Below are 17,749 nucleotides of genomic sequence, written 5' to 3' on the forward strand. Positions count from 1 at the left end.
AGAAGGCATTTTACACATATTGGGCTGGCCAAAAAGTTCGTTAACATTGCATGGAAAACCCCAAACCAACAATTTTGCCAACCCAATAACACTCTATAGGTTCAAAATATATTTGAAATAATGATTAGAGCTCCCAGTCATGGTTTCCCAAAAATTCATTTGGTGTTTATCCTGTTACCATACCTGTACAATATTATTCACTTATAAAATTTTAGAATACACATCTTAGATGATAAAACATCAATAGCATCAAAAACTTTTGCATTTTATTAGTATGAAGAGACAGAAAAGGCCCATTGAAATTTTCTGAAATGTGTGAAATACTGCCATTTTTTAAAATCAAGAGCTGTGTTATATGGGCTACATTTTTGGTTCTAAAAGGTGACAGAGAATAATCTATGTTCCTCAATATAAGTTGTGTGCAGAAGTCCAGAGAGGTCAATATACTTTAGGCATGCTGCTGCTGCTAAGTCACTTCAGTCGTGTCCGACTCTGTGCGACCCCATAGACGGCAGCCCACCAGGCTCCCCCGTCCCTGGGATTCTCCAGGCAAGAACACTGGAGTGGCTTGTATGTTAGGCATACATATACATATATAGCAAGCATAGTGTGAACCAGAGGCAAGAAGGCCTAGACCCTGTTTCTGCTGTTGTTAAAAACTTGATGTGTGATTTTTGGACAAGTTACTTCACCTTTCTTATCTGTTTCTTTATGAAACAGGAGGGACCATCTGATCTCTCCAAGATTGCTTCCAGTTTCTATAAGTTGTGTGAATCCTGGATATGGTACCTGAGTGGCACAGGACATGGGGCAAAAGTACTCACAGGAGAGCACTTACTCTGCTCTTCATGCATGCTGCTAGGAGGAGCCCGATTCTGTAGAAAGCCAGACACTAAATGGCCTGGCTTTGTGCCTTGGCTGAAGAACACCATCAGTGACTATGAAGGCACTTAAAGGGACTCAGCCAGAGGAAACAAACTATTTTCTGAACATAGTCCAAAAACTCGGTAGGGTCATGTGAACCCTCACGACCTCAGACCCCTTGTGTCCTCAGCCTTTTATCTTGACTGGCAGAAAGGCCTGAGTTCATTTAGATAACGTATGCTTTCTGAGCCTTATGAGAAACAGTTCTGAGAATAAATGGACTCATCCCCAGTCCCACATCGGATCCTTGAAAATACATATATTTTTATGCATCAGCTACAATATACGTAGCTAGGACACCTTTATGAGACAGAGTTTAGCATAGTGATTAAAAGTATGAAATGAGCTCAAATCCTGCCTCTGCTACTATTTAACTGCTGCATGATCTTGGGAAAGAAGCTTCAGGTTCTGTTTTTGTAAAATTGGGAAACTAATAAAACCTAACTCTTAGGGTTGTTGTGAGGATTAATCAAGATAATACATGCAAAGCAGAGCACAGAGCCTAGTATAAAGTATATATTAGTAAGATGGGTGGATAGATGGATAATATAGATAGATACATGGATACATAGATGGATCTTTCAATCCTGGGAGCTGGGACTCCCTGAAAAGACTTATGTGAAGGCCAAAAGCAATTTTTTGGCAGTGAATGGCATCTGCTGATCTTTCCTCTTCTGAGCAAGCAAAATGGCAAATACTCAAACCTGGGATCAGCTCTGACTAATAGGATCCTGCAGAAATTAGGAGGAAATAAGATTATCCTTAAAGTAGGAAAGAGTTATGCTGGTTTAAGACAAGATCCTTGAAAGAGAGAAACACAAAAAACATTTAATGTGGTCATCCAATGTCAGAGAAAAGGGGTCATTTTTCATTCATGTCATCTTAAGTGTTGCCAGCATTAACAGCTACAGAATTTTATAGCTGGGTGTCTCCCTAGAGACTATCTATTGCTAGTTTACCTCCCTTACTTGATAAATAAGTAGCTGAGGGCCAGAGAGATTAGCAAATTTCTTGAGGTCATTCAGCAGTAAATGACAGTGCCAAGACAAATAAGTGTTCTGACTCCTCCCATTCACCCACCCAGCACTTCCCCTGGTATCTTTCACCAGGTTATCATTCTTTTATGTGCCAGCAGGGCATTAAAACACAGGTGCCTCACTTTTGCCCAGGTTCCCAAAAAGTACAGAAGCAACCTTTACCCCCCAAACCTTCTTCCCACTGGGAATGGGGAAGGGTCCCAGTTAATCTATGGCCCTCTCCCAGGCCCTCTTTGGAGTTTCTATCCTTTCTGTTCTTCATGTTCACTCTTAAGGGCTACTTCTAAAAGTTCTTCACCCCAAAGATCAGGCACATCCCAGGGCACAAATTACCCCCTGCTAATTTGCACATTCTCGTTTTCCCACAAATGCAGAACTACAGAACTGTTAAGTCTCCTCTGAGTTCCCTGACTGAATTCAATGAGAACTGATCCCTCCCTTCCTAGGCTAATTCAATCAGGTTCATTTATAAAGGTTGAGCACCTGAAGAGCCAGAGAACCCTTGCTGCTGCTGCTGCTGCTGCTGCTAAGTCGCTTAGGTGTGCCTAAAAAGAGGAAGAGCGGACCAGAAAATGGGAGAAGGACTGGGGGAAGGAGGGATATGAGAAGAAGGAGCACACAGAGCAAATTGCAAAGTCTGGATCTAGGAGACAGCTATGCTGCTGAAACTGACTCACTACTGAGGGTACAGAACTGCCGGCGGGATTGACTGTTTTCATCATGCGCTCTGGTAACTGACTAACAACAGACTGACGCCCCAAACTGCACACGTAGGAGGAAGCAGGCGGAGGCTATCCCGAAGTTGCAGAAAAAAACGAACTCTCTTCCTGCTCCCTTCTCTAGTCTCATTAGATGTTCACCAGTCTGCGCCTGGCTAGCATGCCCTGAGCTCGCCAGGTTTCTGTGCATCACCCCTAACGGGGAACTCCCCTCCCTGCTCTCCCGAGGGTTAGAGAGAAACGGCATCTCTCCTTGTAGGGAAACTGATTTGAGAGAAAAGCTTTCGCTGAGCGTCTGAAGCTGACAAACGCGGGGCGCTTCTTGTCCCTAAGCATTTGCGGCTGCGTGGGGTGTCCCTCAGCCCAGGTCTGGGCTTTTAGGGTGGGAGGCGTAAGGGTCACAGCCAAGTGTTCCTTCTCCACACTCACAGCCACCCGCGAAACCGGAAGGAAGGTTATGCCTTTTATCTTTTTACCCCTCCCTACCTGAATTCCGGGACCAGGTTAGGCTGCAACCCGTAGAAAGCAGCGGAGAGAGTGACCAACCACCCAGGCTTGTAACTGCCATTCTCGCACTCCAGATAAGGCGGAGACCACTTGACATGGCTCTTGTCCCCGCTCAGCCCGTCCCTGCGCCGCCAGCTATGGCCCAGGCCCCGTGGCCCCTGATTGGAGCCGCGACGGTGTAAGTGAGTCCTCCACTTGCGCCGGAGGCCGTGGAACCACTCGGTCTCCAGCGTGGCGTTGGCCAGGTGGTGTGCTGAGGAGGACAGGTCCTGGAGCAGGATGCGACTCTCCTCACGCGTGGCCTGGAGGAAGACCTGCGGGGCGGGTGCGGACAGCGACTCGGTGCTGAAGGTGATGGCCGCCCGGGAGATGCTGGGTTCACCCTCTAGGAGGCTCCGCACCAGCGCTTGGTACCACTCCAAGTCGTCCTGCAAGTTCTGCTCCCGCGACTTATTGCTCTGCAGCATCATGTTGAGGAAGTTGGTGGCGTGTGTTAGCGTGTCCAGCGCCCCGTGCAATGAGGGATGGGAACTGGCTAGGGCAGGCGACTTCCCCGGCAGGCCCGCCAACTCGTAGCGGCTGGAGCAGTTGGCTCGCTTCAGCTTGTGGGAGTCCCCGGTGTAGAGGTAAGAGGCCACGTCCATGGGCACCTCCTCGGCGAGTTTCTGCGCCAAGATGGTGCCGTCGGTGGAGCGGCTCCAGGGAGCAGAGGGGTCTGAGGCAGAGGCTCGAGCCGGCTGCTGGGCGTGCTGCTTCGTCCTCAGGGTCCTCTCTCGAGGGGAATCCGGCCGACTTGGAGCTTCGCGGCTGGCGCCAATAGCTCCCAATCCGAAATGAACAAGCAGAAGGCAGAAGAGGAAGGGGTAAGCCATGACTCCTATCTGCCTCGCAGAGAGGAGAGGAGGTAACGGGAGGAGTCACTTTTTAAATTGTAGTCGTCAGTCTGTCAGCAGTAAGACTTTTGCTAGGGGTCTTCCCCCTTCTCCAGCAGGCATCCAGTCCAAAAGGACTTTAAAATAGGGATGTTCCGAAATATGCCCGGCTGACTAAGCTACCGTCACAGGAAATCAAATCACCTGTGGCAACGCCGGCTGCTCCCGCTCCACAATGGGTCGGCTCAGGATTACGCACCTCGCAGCCTTGAACCGAACAGGTTACATCCCTTTTGCAGCCGGCAGCTATAGTTAGCCTGCTTACGTCTTTCCTTCCACCGCCGCTCTCATTGAGGTGTGTTCAAGAGCTGCTGCTGCTGCCGCCGCCGCCACCACCGAAGACGCTGCTCCATCATCTCACCCGTGGCAGGTCGTTCCCGCCTCCTGGCTCTGGCTCCTCCTCGTTCGCTTCGCCCGGAGACGCGGAGCGCGCGCGCACAGACCGGCACAGCGAGCGCAGGGGCGAGTCCCAGAGAGCGAGGGTTTCTTTTAAGACGTTTGTCTCTCCAGAGCCAAGAGGGTTAGGCAGCTGGTTAATTGGAGTCTTTAGGTTTGGCCACAAACCACACTCCTGCCTCTCCCTGCTCTCGGGAAGAAAGCCAGTTTAAAGAGGCAGCTTGGCCGCAACCAGCCCTTGTAGGGTGGCTTCAATTCGTCTTGTTCTCTGTTTGGTCGGCTCCTCTGTCAATCAGCTGAGTACCATTTGTTCGGCTGGGGCGGGAGCTGTCCAGTGCTGAACCCGAGGCGGCACGGAGGAGGCAGCGGCGCGGGATGCAGCAGTCCTTTCACCCACTCGCGTTCCCTGATGACTCGAGAGCGTGAAGGGTTGGGGGTGGGTGGCCTGGGGTAAAGGGAGAAGCAGAGCTTGGGTGGCTCAGAGAGAAGGAAACTTGGATGTACTGAGGAGGAGGGTGTTGGCGTCTTGCATGCTTCGTTAAATCAGTCTTTTCTTTTGCCTGGAAAAGAGGGAAAAAGTAGTTTTCATTTGTGACATATATCGGAGGGAGGGATGTAGGATGAAGATGTGTCCTCCCAAGCATCTGCTCATTTTAGGCAAATGATCAAATCCTCCTCCTTGTTGTCGGTTAAAGAAATTATTAAACCCTACTTGCCAAGGTCTTGGCTGTAAGGGAGTAATGGAGACATCTACTGGCTGAACTTTAAGGGAAAAAATGCCATCTAAAGAACGCTTGCTTGAAAGGGATGAAAGGGAACCTGTGGAAATGTAAACAGAGAATGTGCCAAAGGGCGAGGATAGGGGCAGGACGCAGACTGTGAGAGAATGAGGATGAGTCAGTCTGTGGTGAGTGGGAAGGAGAGCCATTCTGACTGGAGTTCCCGAAATTAATGAAGGCAAGAACTAAGACATCTGATTCACCATAGATTGGGATGTCCCAGCTAAAGAAAGAAGAGCAGAATAACTATGCTAGGACTCCAAAAAAAAAAGATTGGAAATTCCCTTACACAGTCGAATTGTTTTACTTGAAGCTTTAACTGGGTCTTCTGACATTTTCATTCAAAAATACTATTTAGTACTGGATATTTAGTGTCTTCTGCACCTCCATCTTCCATATACACCTCCATTTTCAAATTTCCCAAGAAAGACACAAGATAGAAAGTCTCAAAATCATTTCAATTCCCAACTTTTAAAAAAGCCACCTATGGCATTCTAAGATAGCATGGCTTAGACTTGCTTTATCATTTCATTCTCCTTATTGAGAAAATAGCGAAGGATGAAAATTTAAGCTCCAAAGAGCAAAAGTTTGCCTTCATTGGTCACTGTAGTATCTTGACCACCTAGAATGCCTGGTGCTAATTGGTAAACTACTGAATGAATCATAAGATCATTATGAGGAAGCTAATTATTTTTAAATCTGTCTCCTTCTCTAAGAAGAGATGTGTGCCTGATGTGTCACTGGTGATGGCTTTTGGAATAAGACATAGCAACCAGTTTTTGAAACTGCAGTGTTGGGTCTCCAAGAGAGCTTTTATAGCTTTGCAGAGAATGGTTATTAGATTTATGTTTATTCACAAGTAGAGTTCATGTTCATATCTGACTTGTTTTGATATGAAGCATACTCCTTTGCTAAATAAAGGTCATCCAGCCTAATCCTCTGATATAGGGTGCATGGCAATAATAATATGATTTTCTGTTTGTTTAATTTATTAGAATATACAATATGATTTTCTATTTGAAGACTGAAGTGTCATTTCCTCATTAATTGATTTTTTATAAAACCTATGTAATTTATTAACAGTTATTTAAAATTTGCTAGTATTACATTTGAAAAGGAAGGTATACTTTTATTAATAAGTCCCTCTATAAGTAATTCAGTGACTTGGTGTAATTGAAAGACCTGGGTTCTGATCCCAGTATTATTTTAAGCAATATATATATGGCAACTAGCAAAGTTTCTGTGTCTTGGAACATAAGCTGTATGTGAGCCTCATGCTTGGACATTGAGAGAGTACCAAAATTGCACCTGAGCCCCTCTCCAGAAGTGCTAGTCCTTCTCTTAGTGCATGTCTAACAAGATTGGAGCAAGCTATGAGAGGTGCCTGCAATTTTGTCATAACCTTTAGGGGATCACTTTCCATCTACATTGCCAAACAACAGAGGTGAACTAGTTAGGTTTAGAATAGCACCATCCAATAGAAATATAATGCTTGTCAAAAATCAACATATATCATCTTAAATGTTCCCATAGCACATTTTAAAAGAAAAAGGTGAAATAAAATGTAATAATATATTTTGTTTAGTCCAGTATATCCAAATTTCATTTCAATAAGTAAACAATATAGCAGTTATTAATGAGGTAGTCTACATTTTTGTACTAAATCCTCAGAATACAATGTATATTTTACACTCTCAGCCTATGGCACTTCATACTAGCTACATTTCAAGTGCTCGATAACCACGTGTGGCCAGAGGCTACCACAGAATACAGGCTCTGGAAGATAGCACATTATGGTCTAGAATGATGTAGAAAACCTAAGTTCACTCACAATAAGGTGCTATGGCCCAGATGGTCTAGGAGGTCTGGTCCGACTAGGTAGACAACACTATGCCTGTGTTAATATCCATCACGGAAGGAGATCAGCCAAAAGAAGTTTTTTTATAAGGACCAAGATACAACACAAGCTCATAGCCCTAAGCAGACTATGGAATGCCACACCAACTCACAGACATACACATTCAACAAATGTTGACCGAGTCTCTACTATGTATCAGACATTGTGCTTAGTAGTGGGGTAAACATCTGCATGGTAGACACATGGACCTCACAGTCAGGTGTGTTTAAAGAGAGATAATAAGCAAAATTTTAAATTACATATTGTCATAAGTGCCATGAAGAAATAAATACTGTAAATTTATAAAGAGTGAAGGATATGGGGTCAAGGATATTCTTATATAAAGGGATACAGAAAAAAAAGACTTCTATGAGGAGGTAGCAATTGAGCTGAGATATAACAAATGAGGAGTAATTAACTAGGTAGTAGATAGTAGTGAACCAGCTGAGGGTATGATGAAAAGAAACTTAGCAGGAAAGAGAAATGGGAAAAGATGACTGCATTAAGATGAAGCTCATATATAATATAAAAAGTTCAAACAATGGAGACAAAAAGAAAGCTGTTTTGTAAGTTAATAAGTGATCCTGGCATGAATAGCACTTCTGTCCTACCACCAACTACATGAACATGATTTGTAGGGGAGATAAATATCCATGCATGGCCTCAAATTAAGACCTAAGTTATCTAAACGCATGTTAATACTGTGTGGGAACTTGACTGTAAACAGAGAATGTATGCATGACCTGTATGCCCTGTGTGAAAAGGCCGAAACCATTTCATCACAGTTTGAAAAATCAATCTAATTGCTTTAGAACAGTCCATTTCGAACTGATGAAAAAGCAATATACAATGGAGCTTTGAGTTGTCAGGATATTATCAATTTATCACTGTTATTAAAAGGAAGATGTGATATTAGCATATGTTTAAATGAAATAAAAGTAAAAAAAAACCTGCTGAGACCATATTTTATGTGAGCAGTATAAAATTGTCTTAAAATTGTAAGTGCTGCTTTAAATCATTTAAATCAGCAATAACTAGGACAGTGTGATTTGGTGAGAGGACACTGGATTGGCAGTTGGCTGTACTTTCCACTTTGCTGGTATCTGGTCATGTGATTTTTGACAATTTTTCTCAACCTCTTTGAGCCCTTTTGCTTCATCTGTAACACAAGAGTGATGTATTATATACAGCCACAACTGAAACAGTTTTAGCTGAGTCATGGATAATAGTCCAGGTATATTTTCCAGGAATTCATCATCCTTGATAGTTCTAGCTTTATAAGGTAAATGTTATTTTTAGGTTCAATAATGCTAGGTCTCAGTAAACAAAATGACACAACCCAAATAAAATTCTTAATAAAGCAAATAAAGCCACAAAGAAGCAGCATAATCTGTCAATATAACACAAAATCAGAAATCTAGTTCTTATTCCTAGTTCTTATTTCCCTGAGCATATGCTACCCCTGTGCCTCCTGTGCCCATTTGCAAAATGAAGATCATAGTCTTTGTTATCCAAGAGCAGTGGTTTTGAAATTTCTGGATGCAGAATTGTCACTAGAGAATTCTGATCATCACTCTAAGTTTGGGGAGAAGTTAAAAATCTGCATTTTAATAAGCACCACAGGTGATCTTGATGCAAATGGTCCATGGAGCACATGCTGAGAAATACTGCCTTGAGCCATGGAAAATAACTCTAATATATTAGAAGAGATCTCCTGGTAAACACAAAGCCATGGTATAAATTGTGAAACATAGCCTGTGGGTGGAAAAAATTAAAATAACACCTTTAAAGAGGATCATCATCATCGTCATGATCAACTAAATGTTTACACAGCACTTACAGTGGCCAAGCATTATTCTAAGGTTTTAGCTCATGTAGTCTTCATTACCACACTGTGAGTTTGGTACAGCTACCATTTTACAGATGGGAAACAAGCAAATGAATTGCCCTAAGAAATACAGCCTTCTGGCTCCAGATGTCATACCCTTAATCACTACACCAGTGGTTCTCAAATGTTGATACCCACTAGGTTTACCTGGAGAGCTTTCACCAAAGCACAAATTAGTGCCCTAAACCCCCAAACTGCTGGCTCAGTAGGTCTAGAATAGGGCCTGAGAAAATATTCCCAGGTGATGCTGATGCTGCTGGTTCAAGTGATCCCAGGTAGCCTTGGCCTACAGTGGCTTGAAGCAGGACTTCAGCTCGCAGCCAGAGATTGAGGTCAGGTCATGGCAGTGAGAGCACCAAATCCTAGCCACTCAATGAGTGGTCAGTGACAAGGGTCTGGCTCTTCAGTTTTGCAAAAAAAGAATTCCACAAAGATGGAAAGCGATGAAACTAGTAAAGTATTGGGAGGAAAAAAGAACAGTACCTGGTGATAGACACAAAGGCAAACTCAGAGAGTCACACCCTTGTAGTTTCAGTTGCTTTTATATGTTTCTTTAGGTTTCCTTTGGCCAATCATTTTTATTTGCCTGGTTCAGAGTCTATATTTGGTATATCCCAGTGTTCTTGCCTAGAGAATCCCAGGGATGGGGGAGCCTGGTGGGCTGCATCTATGGGGTTGCATAGAGTCGGACACTGAAGCAACTTAGCAGCAGCAGCAGCAGGATCCTTCCACACATGTCTTGGTCAAGATGAATTCTACCAAAGAGGCCTATGAGTATTTACTGTCACTTAGCATCACTCCCAGAGAAGGCAATGGCAACCCACTCCAGTATTCTTGCCTGGAAAATCTCATGGCCGGAGGAGCCTGGTAGGCTGCAGTCCATGGGGTCGCTAAGAGTCAGTCACAACTGAGCAATTTCACTTTTCACTTTCATGCATTGGAGAAGGAAATGGCAACCCACTCCAGTGTTCTTGCCTGGAGAATCCCAAGGATGGTGGAGCCTGGTGAGCTGCCATCTATGGGGTCGCATAGAGTCGGACACGACTGAAGCAACTTAGCAGCAGCAGCATCACTCCCCCTTTTGATCTCCAAGGAGTCTTTCTGTGCGTGTGTAGTCAGCAAAGTCTCCTGACTTCGAGAATGAGTAATATGTGGTCTCTTTTCATTTATCTGGGCAGGGCTTAGCCTCCTCTCTTTCAATTGTCCTGCTATTTTCGTCTTGGAGTATCGGTCCACAGAGAACAAACTCTGACTGTTTGTGCCGGGGGCTCATCTATCTCCTGCCTCACAAGGATCATACTTTGAGAACCACTGCTCTGAGCAGTGCTTCTCACCATTATAATCTTGCTTTTTGGTAACTCTTTTGGTAACACTTTCCCATCCATTTTATATGGAAAAAGGAGAAAGTCAACATTAAGAGATGAAAAGATGCCTGAAATCTACTCAGAAAAAAAAAAAAACTCAGCACTTTTCTATTTCTAACTTAGAAAGCTTACTCAAGATGTTTATGTTTTTTACATAGCAGTTTATTCTCATCTGCCTCCGGTTTACCCTTAAAACTCTAACTGCCTGTCAGCATCACTTCTAACACTCCTTCCCTTTCCAGAGTCATCTCTGTTTTTCACTGAAAAGTCATGACTTGGACTGTTCTTGCATTCCCAGTGAAGTGCATTTTTAATACCACTAAGCATAGTACCATCTAGAGTCACTAGGGCTTTGATCCATGTTGCTAGTTTCCCTTAATCCTCCTGCCCCTATGCACACAAAATGGTTCTGCAAACTAAACACACCTGATGAACTTCCTGACCACAAGGGAAGAGAGCACCAGGAAATGGCATTTATGGAGGAAAATCCTAAGTGTGCTGAGGCCAAGTATTTCCCTCAAACAACTTGCCATGATGCTGACCCTATATGCAGCAGTGTAGGAAAGGATTAATATATTACCTTCAACAACAACAAAAAAATCATCCAAATTATTCAAAGTCCAACTCCACTCAACACAAGGATCAGCTCTCTTTCTTATTAAAGAATAAGAACAAAAACTTGAAGCCAAGTTTACTCATAAATGGACTTTGTGGATAGCAAAAGATGGGAAATGGATTATTTTGTCTTTGCTCAACTTTGCTTCCCTTGCTGGAAGGAAGCCCCTCTCACCATATATACCTGTATGTTGTTATAATTCGTGATGTAGCCTTCATCAGCATATTACTTTGCACATAACAGGGGTTTACTTTATGATCAGTTTAGAACTTGACTCTCAGTCTGAATGCTGCTGCTGCTGTTGCTAAGTCATTTCAGTCGTGTCCGACTCTGTGCAACCCCATAGACGGCAGCCCAACAGGCTCTGCCATCCCTGGGATTCTCCAGGCAAGAACACTGGAGTGGGTTGCCATTTCCTTCTCCAATACATGAGAGTGAAAAGTGAAAGTGAAGTCACTCAGTCGTGTCTGACTCTTCAAGACACCATGGACTGCCGTCTGAATGCAGGAGATTTTAAAAGCTGGGATCTTCAAGTGCCCAGCATCACGCACAAATAGGAGAAACTAATTAATGACAATTTATCATTGATAAAGAGCAGATGTTGTAAATCCAAAGAAACTTATAAATAACAAGTTTAGAGTAGTAAACTGCTGGTAAAATTTTTGCTGCAGCTTTTAAAAAGTTGAGGGAAATCAATCCAGTAACATTGTTGAAATTTCAGACATCATCTTAATGCTGGGATTATATGGAAAGGAAAACAAAGAAACATAGCATGGAAATATATGCCAACAAAATGTAGGAAAAGAATACAGTCACTGCACATGTTTCAGAAATGCCTTCAGGCTGAGAAAATGACAAATCTGAGTCCAGGTACAAAACAGTTTTACAAAGCTGTGGTTTTATTTTAACAGTCATTTATATATGCCTAGTTAAAAAAAAATTTTTTTTTTCTCCAGACCTCTGCTATCCCTAAAGTGGGGGGGGGGGGGGGGGGGGGGGGGGGGGAAGCGGAATGAAGGCAAAGAAATATAAGAGTTCCTATCTAATCTCTGGTCAATTGGTCTCTCCTCCCCTTCCTCTTCTTTCTCCTCCCTTTACAGACATCAAGTGCTCCATGAAAAAGTAACTGAAAGTCTGGATTGTCCCAGGATAAGGGAAGAAAGAACGTCCATACCTTATTGAGGTTTACTTAGAAGCATCTTCTTTTGATTATGTTCGGTGCTAGCATTAAGCAGGTCTAAGGCAGAATCCCAAGACCTGTGCCATATATAAATCATTTCAATTTGTCCTTTGGAGGGACTCTTGGGAATCAATAGTTTCAGGGAAATTTTTGCCTAGTCTTTACCAACAGCTCCCTATACAGACACAGAAGAATTCTAGAGAAGTTTTGGCACAAGAAGCTTTCAGTTCCTTTCGTTCACTGTGTTAGTGAATGTTCTTGGGTGATGGGGCTGACTTCCAGTCTATATGGCTGGCCATCATTTATCATAGCGTCCAGGGAGGAATGGGCTCTTGGTGAGCATAGAAAAAGTAGACTAGGGAACAGAGGCTAAAATGAGAAACAGTTTTCAAGGCTCTGCAGTATCCTGAGTGATGAAAAAGTAGCTGTCTCAACTGTTCATTTTTATATCTCAAATCAGATATTTTAGAATAAAAACTTAAAATGTAATTAAAAGTCAAGAAAGAAATAAGAAAGCTTTTCTGAATGTCAAGGTTGTTTTTCATTGAAATGAATTAACCAAAAGCAGAAGCAAATATCTTTTCTTAAAGAATAATTAGTGATCTCCAGTAGAAATTGTATCCATGTATTAGAAATGAGTTCTGTTTCATTCTGCCTAGGCAGACAAAGAGTGCTCAGTCTCCTAGTCATGTCCGACTGTTTGTGACCCCCAGGGACTGTAGCCCCCCAGGCTCCTCAGTCCATGGGATTCTCCAGGCAAGAATACTGGAGTAGGTTGCTATTCACTTCTCCAAGGGATCTTCCCAACCCAGGGATCAAACCCAGGTCTCTCCTGCATTGCAGGCAGATTCTTTACCATCTGAGCTACCAGGGAAGCCTACCCACTAGGACTATAATACATAAGACAGACAATAACATATGTTGGTGAGTAGAAATCTAGGAGCCTTTGTATACTTCTGGGGAGAGTGTAAAGTGCACAGTCACTTTGGAAAACAGATTAGCAGTTTTCTCAGATGAGTCCAGTATAAACTGTCATGTGACCCAGCAATTCTACTCCTAGGCATTTGCCCAAGAAAAATGAAAGCATTATATTCATACAAAGACATGCACATTGTTCACAGAAGCATTACTCACAATAGCCAAAGTCCAGAAAGCTCTGAAAGATCCACCAACTGGAGAAAGGATAGACATAGAGTGGCACAGCAAGGTAGTAGAATCCTGTTCGGCCAAAACAATAAACAAATTGCAAACACTTGTGATACGTCACAGATAAAACATTATGCTAAGTAGAAGAAGCTGGACACAGAGACCACATATTGTATTTAGATGAAATGTCCAGAGAAGGTAAATGTATGAAGACAAAAGGGAGATTAGTGGTTGCCTGGGGCTGGAAACGAGAATAAGAGTCAGCTTTAAAAAGGCTTGAGGGATCTTACTGAAAGGGGATGAGAATGTTCAAAAGCTGATGATGGTAGCTGTACCACTCAGTAAGTAATTTAAAATCATTGAATTTTGCACTAGAAATGGGTGCTATGTAAAATGTACTTCAATAAAGTTTTTTTAAATAAAAAAAAAAAACTACCAACTCTAGGCATTCTCCACAAATTGACTTGATTTTCTAGAATTAGCCTTTGACTCTATCTAGGGGCTTCTCTGGTGGCTCAGACGGTGAAGAATCTGCCTGCAATGCAGGAGGCCTGGGTTTGATCCCTGGGTCCAGAAGATCCCCTGGAGAAGGGAATGGGAACCCATTCCAGTATTCTTGCCTGGAGAATTCCATGGACAGAGGAGCCTGGCAGGCTATAGTCCATGAGGTCGCAAAGAGTCAGACACAACTAAGCAACTAATGCTTTCACTTTTTCACAACTTTCAGAGCCATCAGATTCCATTCTACATGGTATGATTTACATATGCTGATTTAATGCTATCTGTGAACTTCTAGGTAGACAATTGAAGTTTTGGGTTGCATTCTCATATATATTGTTTATTACCTTATTTAACAAATAAATACCTATGGGGGTCCACTATTTGCAAGACACAGTTCTAGATAAAAGTGATACAGCAGTAAACAAGTCAAGTTTGTGCCATCATGGCGCTTACATTCAGTTGTAATAAGAACTGTGAGGAAAAATAAAGTGGGATAAGATATACAGAAGGATTTCCCTGGTGGTCTCCCAAGGCACGGGCCTGAGTTGAACACCTAGTCAGGGAACTATATCCCACATGCCACAACCAAAGTTGCAACAAAGATGGAAGATTGCATGTGTCACAACTAAGACTTGGCACAGCCAAAGAAGTAAATAGTGAGAAAAAAAAAAGAAAAAGATATACAGAGATTGGAGGTCATGGAACACCTCCAGTTAAGTGGCATTGAGTAGACAAGTGAATGGTGTGAAAGAGGGATACATGGGAAGACACAGGAGACACCTTTCCCCACAGAAAATAATGATCATAAAACCTCTGAAAGAGTATCAGACTTAGTCTGTCCCAGAAACAGCAAACATTTCTATGTGAACAGGGGTCAAGGAATGATGGAGGGAGAGAGAAGGTAACAATCAAATCACATGGAGTTTTCTGCTCTGCGGCAATGAGTTTTGCTTTTACTACAAGGGCAATTGAAAGTCATGGGAGGCTTTGGACAGGAGTAACAAAATCATGTCAGCTGCTGTGTAGATGGACAGAGGAGAGCGAGAGTAGAAGCAGAGACTAGTTAGAAAGCAGTTGCATTAGTCAAAGTGAGAGATGAGAGTGGTTTGGACTCCAAGTGGATGGGGAAACCAGGATGATGATGGTTGAGATGGTTGAAAATTGTTGAATTCAAGACTGTCATTTTCCAAAGATTGGAAATGTGGCTACCCATACATACCCACTGAATTGCAGGTGCAAATAAGATTTTCCTAGAGTAAGAATAATTTTAATATATAAAATAATGTATGCCAACTCCATTTGGGAGTAGAATCCTAAGTTTAGAATAAAATTATTTTTAGTCTTTAGAAAAATCACTGTTCCTATGTATCAGTTTAAAGTACTTACATCCCAATTGAAAAATGAGCAGAAGATATGAGCAGAAATTTCAAAACAGAAGATATATACATGGCCAGTAAATACATAAATGTTCAACCTCATTAGTGAGTGTGGAAATGCAAATTAAAACACGAGACAAACAAACTAAATCTATATGATTAGCAAAAATTAAAAAGTCTAATAATGCCAAGTTTTTGGCACTGGATGGGGAAAGGACAGAGAAGATGTGGACTGACAAAATCTCTTGTGCTTTGCTGGTAGAAATGTAAATTAGTATGATCATTTCAGAAAATAATTTTGGATTATGTAGTAATGCCCAGCATTCACCTACCCTCTGATCTAGCACTTTCACTCTTGACAGATGCACTCTTGATAGGGCACATGTTACCCCATGATATGTGTAAGAATGGGAATCATATCAACTGTTTAAAAAGCACAAACCTGGAAAAATCTGAATGTCTATCCACAGAAGAACAGATGAATGAACTGTGTTTATTCTCACACAGAAGAAAATGAAAGCAAGGAAATTTTGGACACAAGATTCAGGGAGGTGGCTGACCTTCATGGGTAGGGCAGGTGTGAGAAGGGGATAGGGTATCCCCACATTTTGCAATTCACTGGGCTGACAAATTTGGCAAATAAAGGGTATAACTGTTCCAAAAGGTGCCAACATAATACTTTTCCTGGGTAACAGAGTCAGCTTTTCCAACTGACTTAGCCCAACGGCCAGCAGTCTACCTGTGGAAAGCTCAGTGCTTAGACAACTCTCCTGGAGAGGCATTAGAGATCAGGAAGGGTTTTCAGTGCCTGTCTTCAACTACATCTTTGTGGGAATAACACTGTGCTGAGCCTCCGTCTTTGACGAAATCCACTTGAGGAGAAATTTGATTTCACTTCCTGAGAGTCCAGCCCTTTCTTCTCTTCCCTATCAGTCTCTCTCCTCTTGGAGTTTGTATCCAGAGCACTATTTCAAGGCCTCCAATGAGTCTCCTCAAAGACTGGCTGACCCACTTTCCAGATGGAGCCAACATTATCCTCTATCTGATCCATAAATCATGAACAGAAGGCTGAGGAAATGAGAAGCTGCACTCCTACTGGGAGGGGAGCGAAGCTTCCAGCATGGGGTGCACAGCACGATCACACAGAAGCACAACATAATTCTCCAGAAAGCCAATTCTGATCAATGACAGAACAGCCTGGTTCCAGATGAAACTCCTGGGTTTTTTAATACAAGCAGTAATATCGAAGTAAGATTTACCACCAATTTAATTGGACATATTTGATGATGCATATTATGATCGTTATGGCATCTAAAACACCAGATATAAATAGCAAGCCGTTCGCGTATTTTACCATCAGAGCTATATCTAAGATTCCCTCAGACAAAACATGGGAAAGAGAAAAGATAAGTGCATGAGCTTCTCTCCTGCCAGCAAGGCACAGGCTCCAGTCCTCCTCCTCTGAAAAGGTTTGAGGGTGTCCCACAGTACCTCAAAGAGGAAAACAGCAAGATACCCCCAGAGAGGCCAACTTCAGTGTTCATTTAGAAGTCAAAGGTATCAGGTCAGATCTCTCCCTGATAACGGCAGAGAGAAGCCCTACCTGGGAAGGCGGGTGGAGAGGGTGGGGCTTTTTTCAAACATCATGAAGTTAGAAACAAGCTGCTGTTTAGTGAAAGTTGCTGGAAAGGGCAGCTAGATATATAAGCAAGCTAGAAGAATAGTCATATTTTTCAGTGAAACATAACAACCTTCACTCCAGGTATTTTCATAAAGCTACAGTTTTTACTATTTAACTCATTCCAAGCACATTAGGAATGGAGATGAGAAAGGTCAAGATACCTCTTAAATACAGGCAGAGGATTTTTAGACTTCATATTCAGTTCCTTGATCATCAATAAATTTGTCTCTAAAATTGACCTGGACATTATGGAAAGAGTAGCTCTCAAAAAACAAAACAAACCCCAGATATAGGTCTCTATGCTGCTAAATGAGTTTAGAATTGGTGAATTCCTAAAAACCGGGACAGAGCTTCCTGCAAATTATGATGAAGTGGTTTTCGCCTCCAGTTTACTGGCTTTGTGTTACAAAGTCTATCGAGGAAAGTGGGTTTGCCCCACCCTCGCACCACTCCTTCCTAAAATGGGGGCAGATTTGGGACAAGGACCAGGAGAAAACTGAGCCAAAGTGCTAATGGGTAGATATTTGAGGCATAAAGAGTAAATTGGATATTAAAAAAATCTTGTCTGCATAATATACCACCCAAATTCCTCTTTTGGATTCTTTAGCTTTATTTAAACCCACTCCAGTACTCTTGCCTGGAAAATCCCATGGATGAAGGAGCCTGATGGGCTACAGTCCATGGGGTCGCACAGAGTCGGACACGACTGAAGCAACTTAGCAGCAGCAGCAGCAGCAGTTTTATTTAAACTTGTCATGTGAGCAGCTGAAGTGAAAATATGGGCCCAGAATCCCCTGAGTGAAAGA

At 42.7% G+C, this 17,749-nt stretch overlaps 1 protein-coding gene across 2 annotated transcripts in view; it reads right to left on the reverse strand.

The window, feature by feature from the left end:
• GPR158 (G protein-coupled receptor 158) overlaps nt 1-7,143 on the reverse strand; it is a 302,630-nt gene extending 295,487 nt beyond the window's left edge. The window contains exon 1 of one of the 2 annotated variants that reach the window (XM_044928140.2): nt 3,167-7,143. In XM_044928140.2, the coding sequence (XP_044784075.2) occupies nt 3,167-4,059 (893 nt within the window). In that variant the 5' untranslated portion in view covers nt 4,060-7,143. The remainder of the gene's footprint in view (nt 1-3,166) is intronic. The other variant, XM_006075956.4, reaches the window with a different exon arrangement.
• Between the last annotated feature and the right edge of the window lie 10,606 nt (nt 7,144-17,749).

The sequence above is a fragment of the Bubalus bubalis genome, chromosome 14, assembly GCF_019923935.1.
Source record: "Bubalus bubalis isolate 160015118507 breed Murrah chromosome 14, NDDB_SH_1, whole genome shotgun sequence".
Classification (NCBI taxonomy): Eukaryota; Metazoa; Chordata; class Mammalia; order Artiodactyla; family Bovidae; genus Bubalus; species Bubalus bubalis.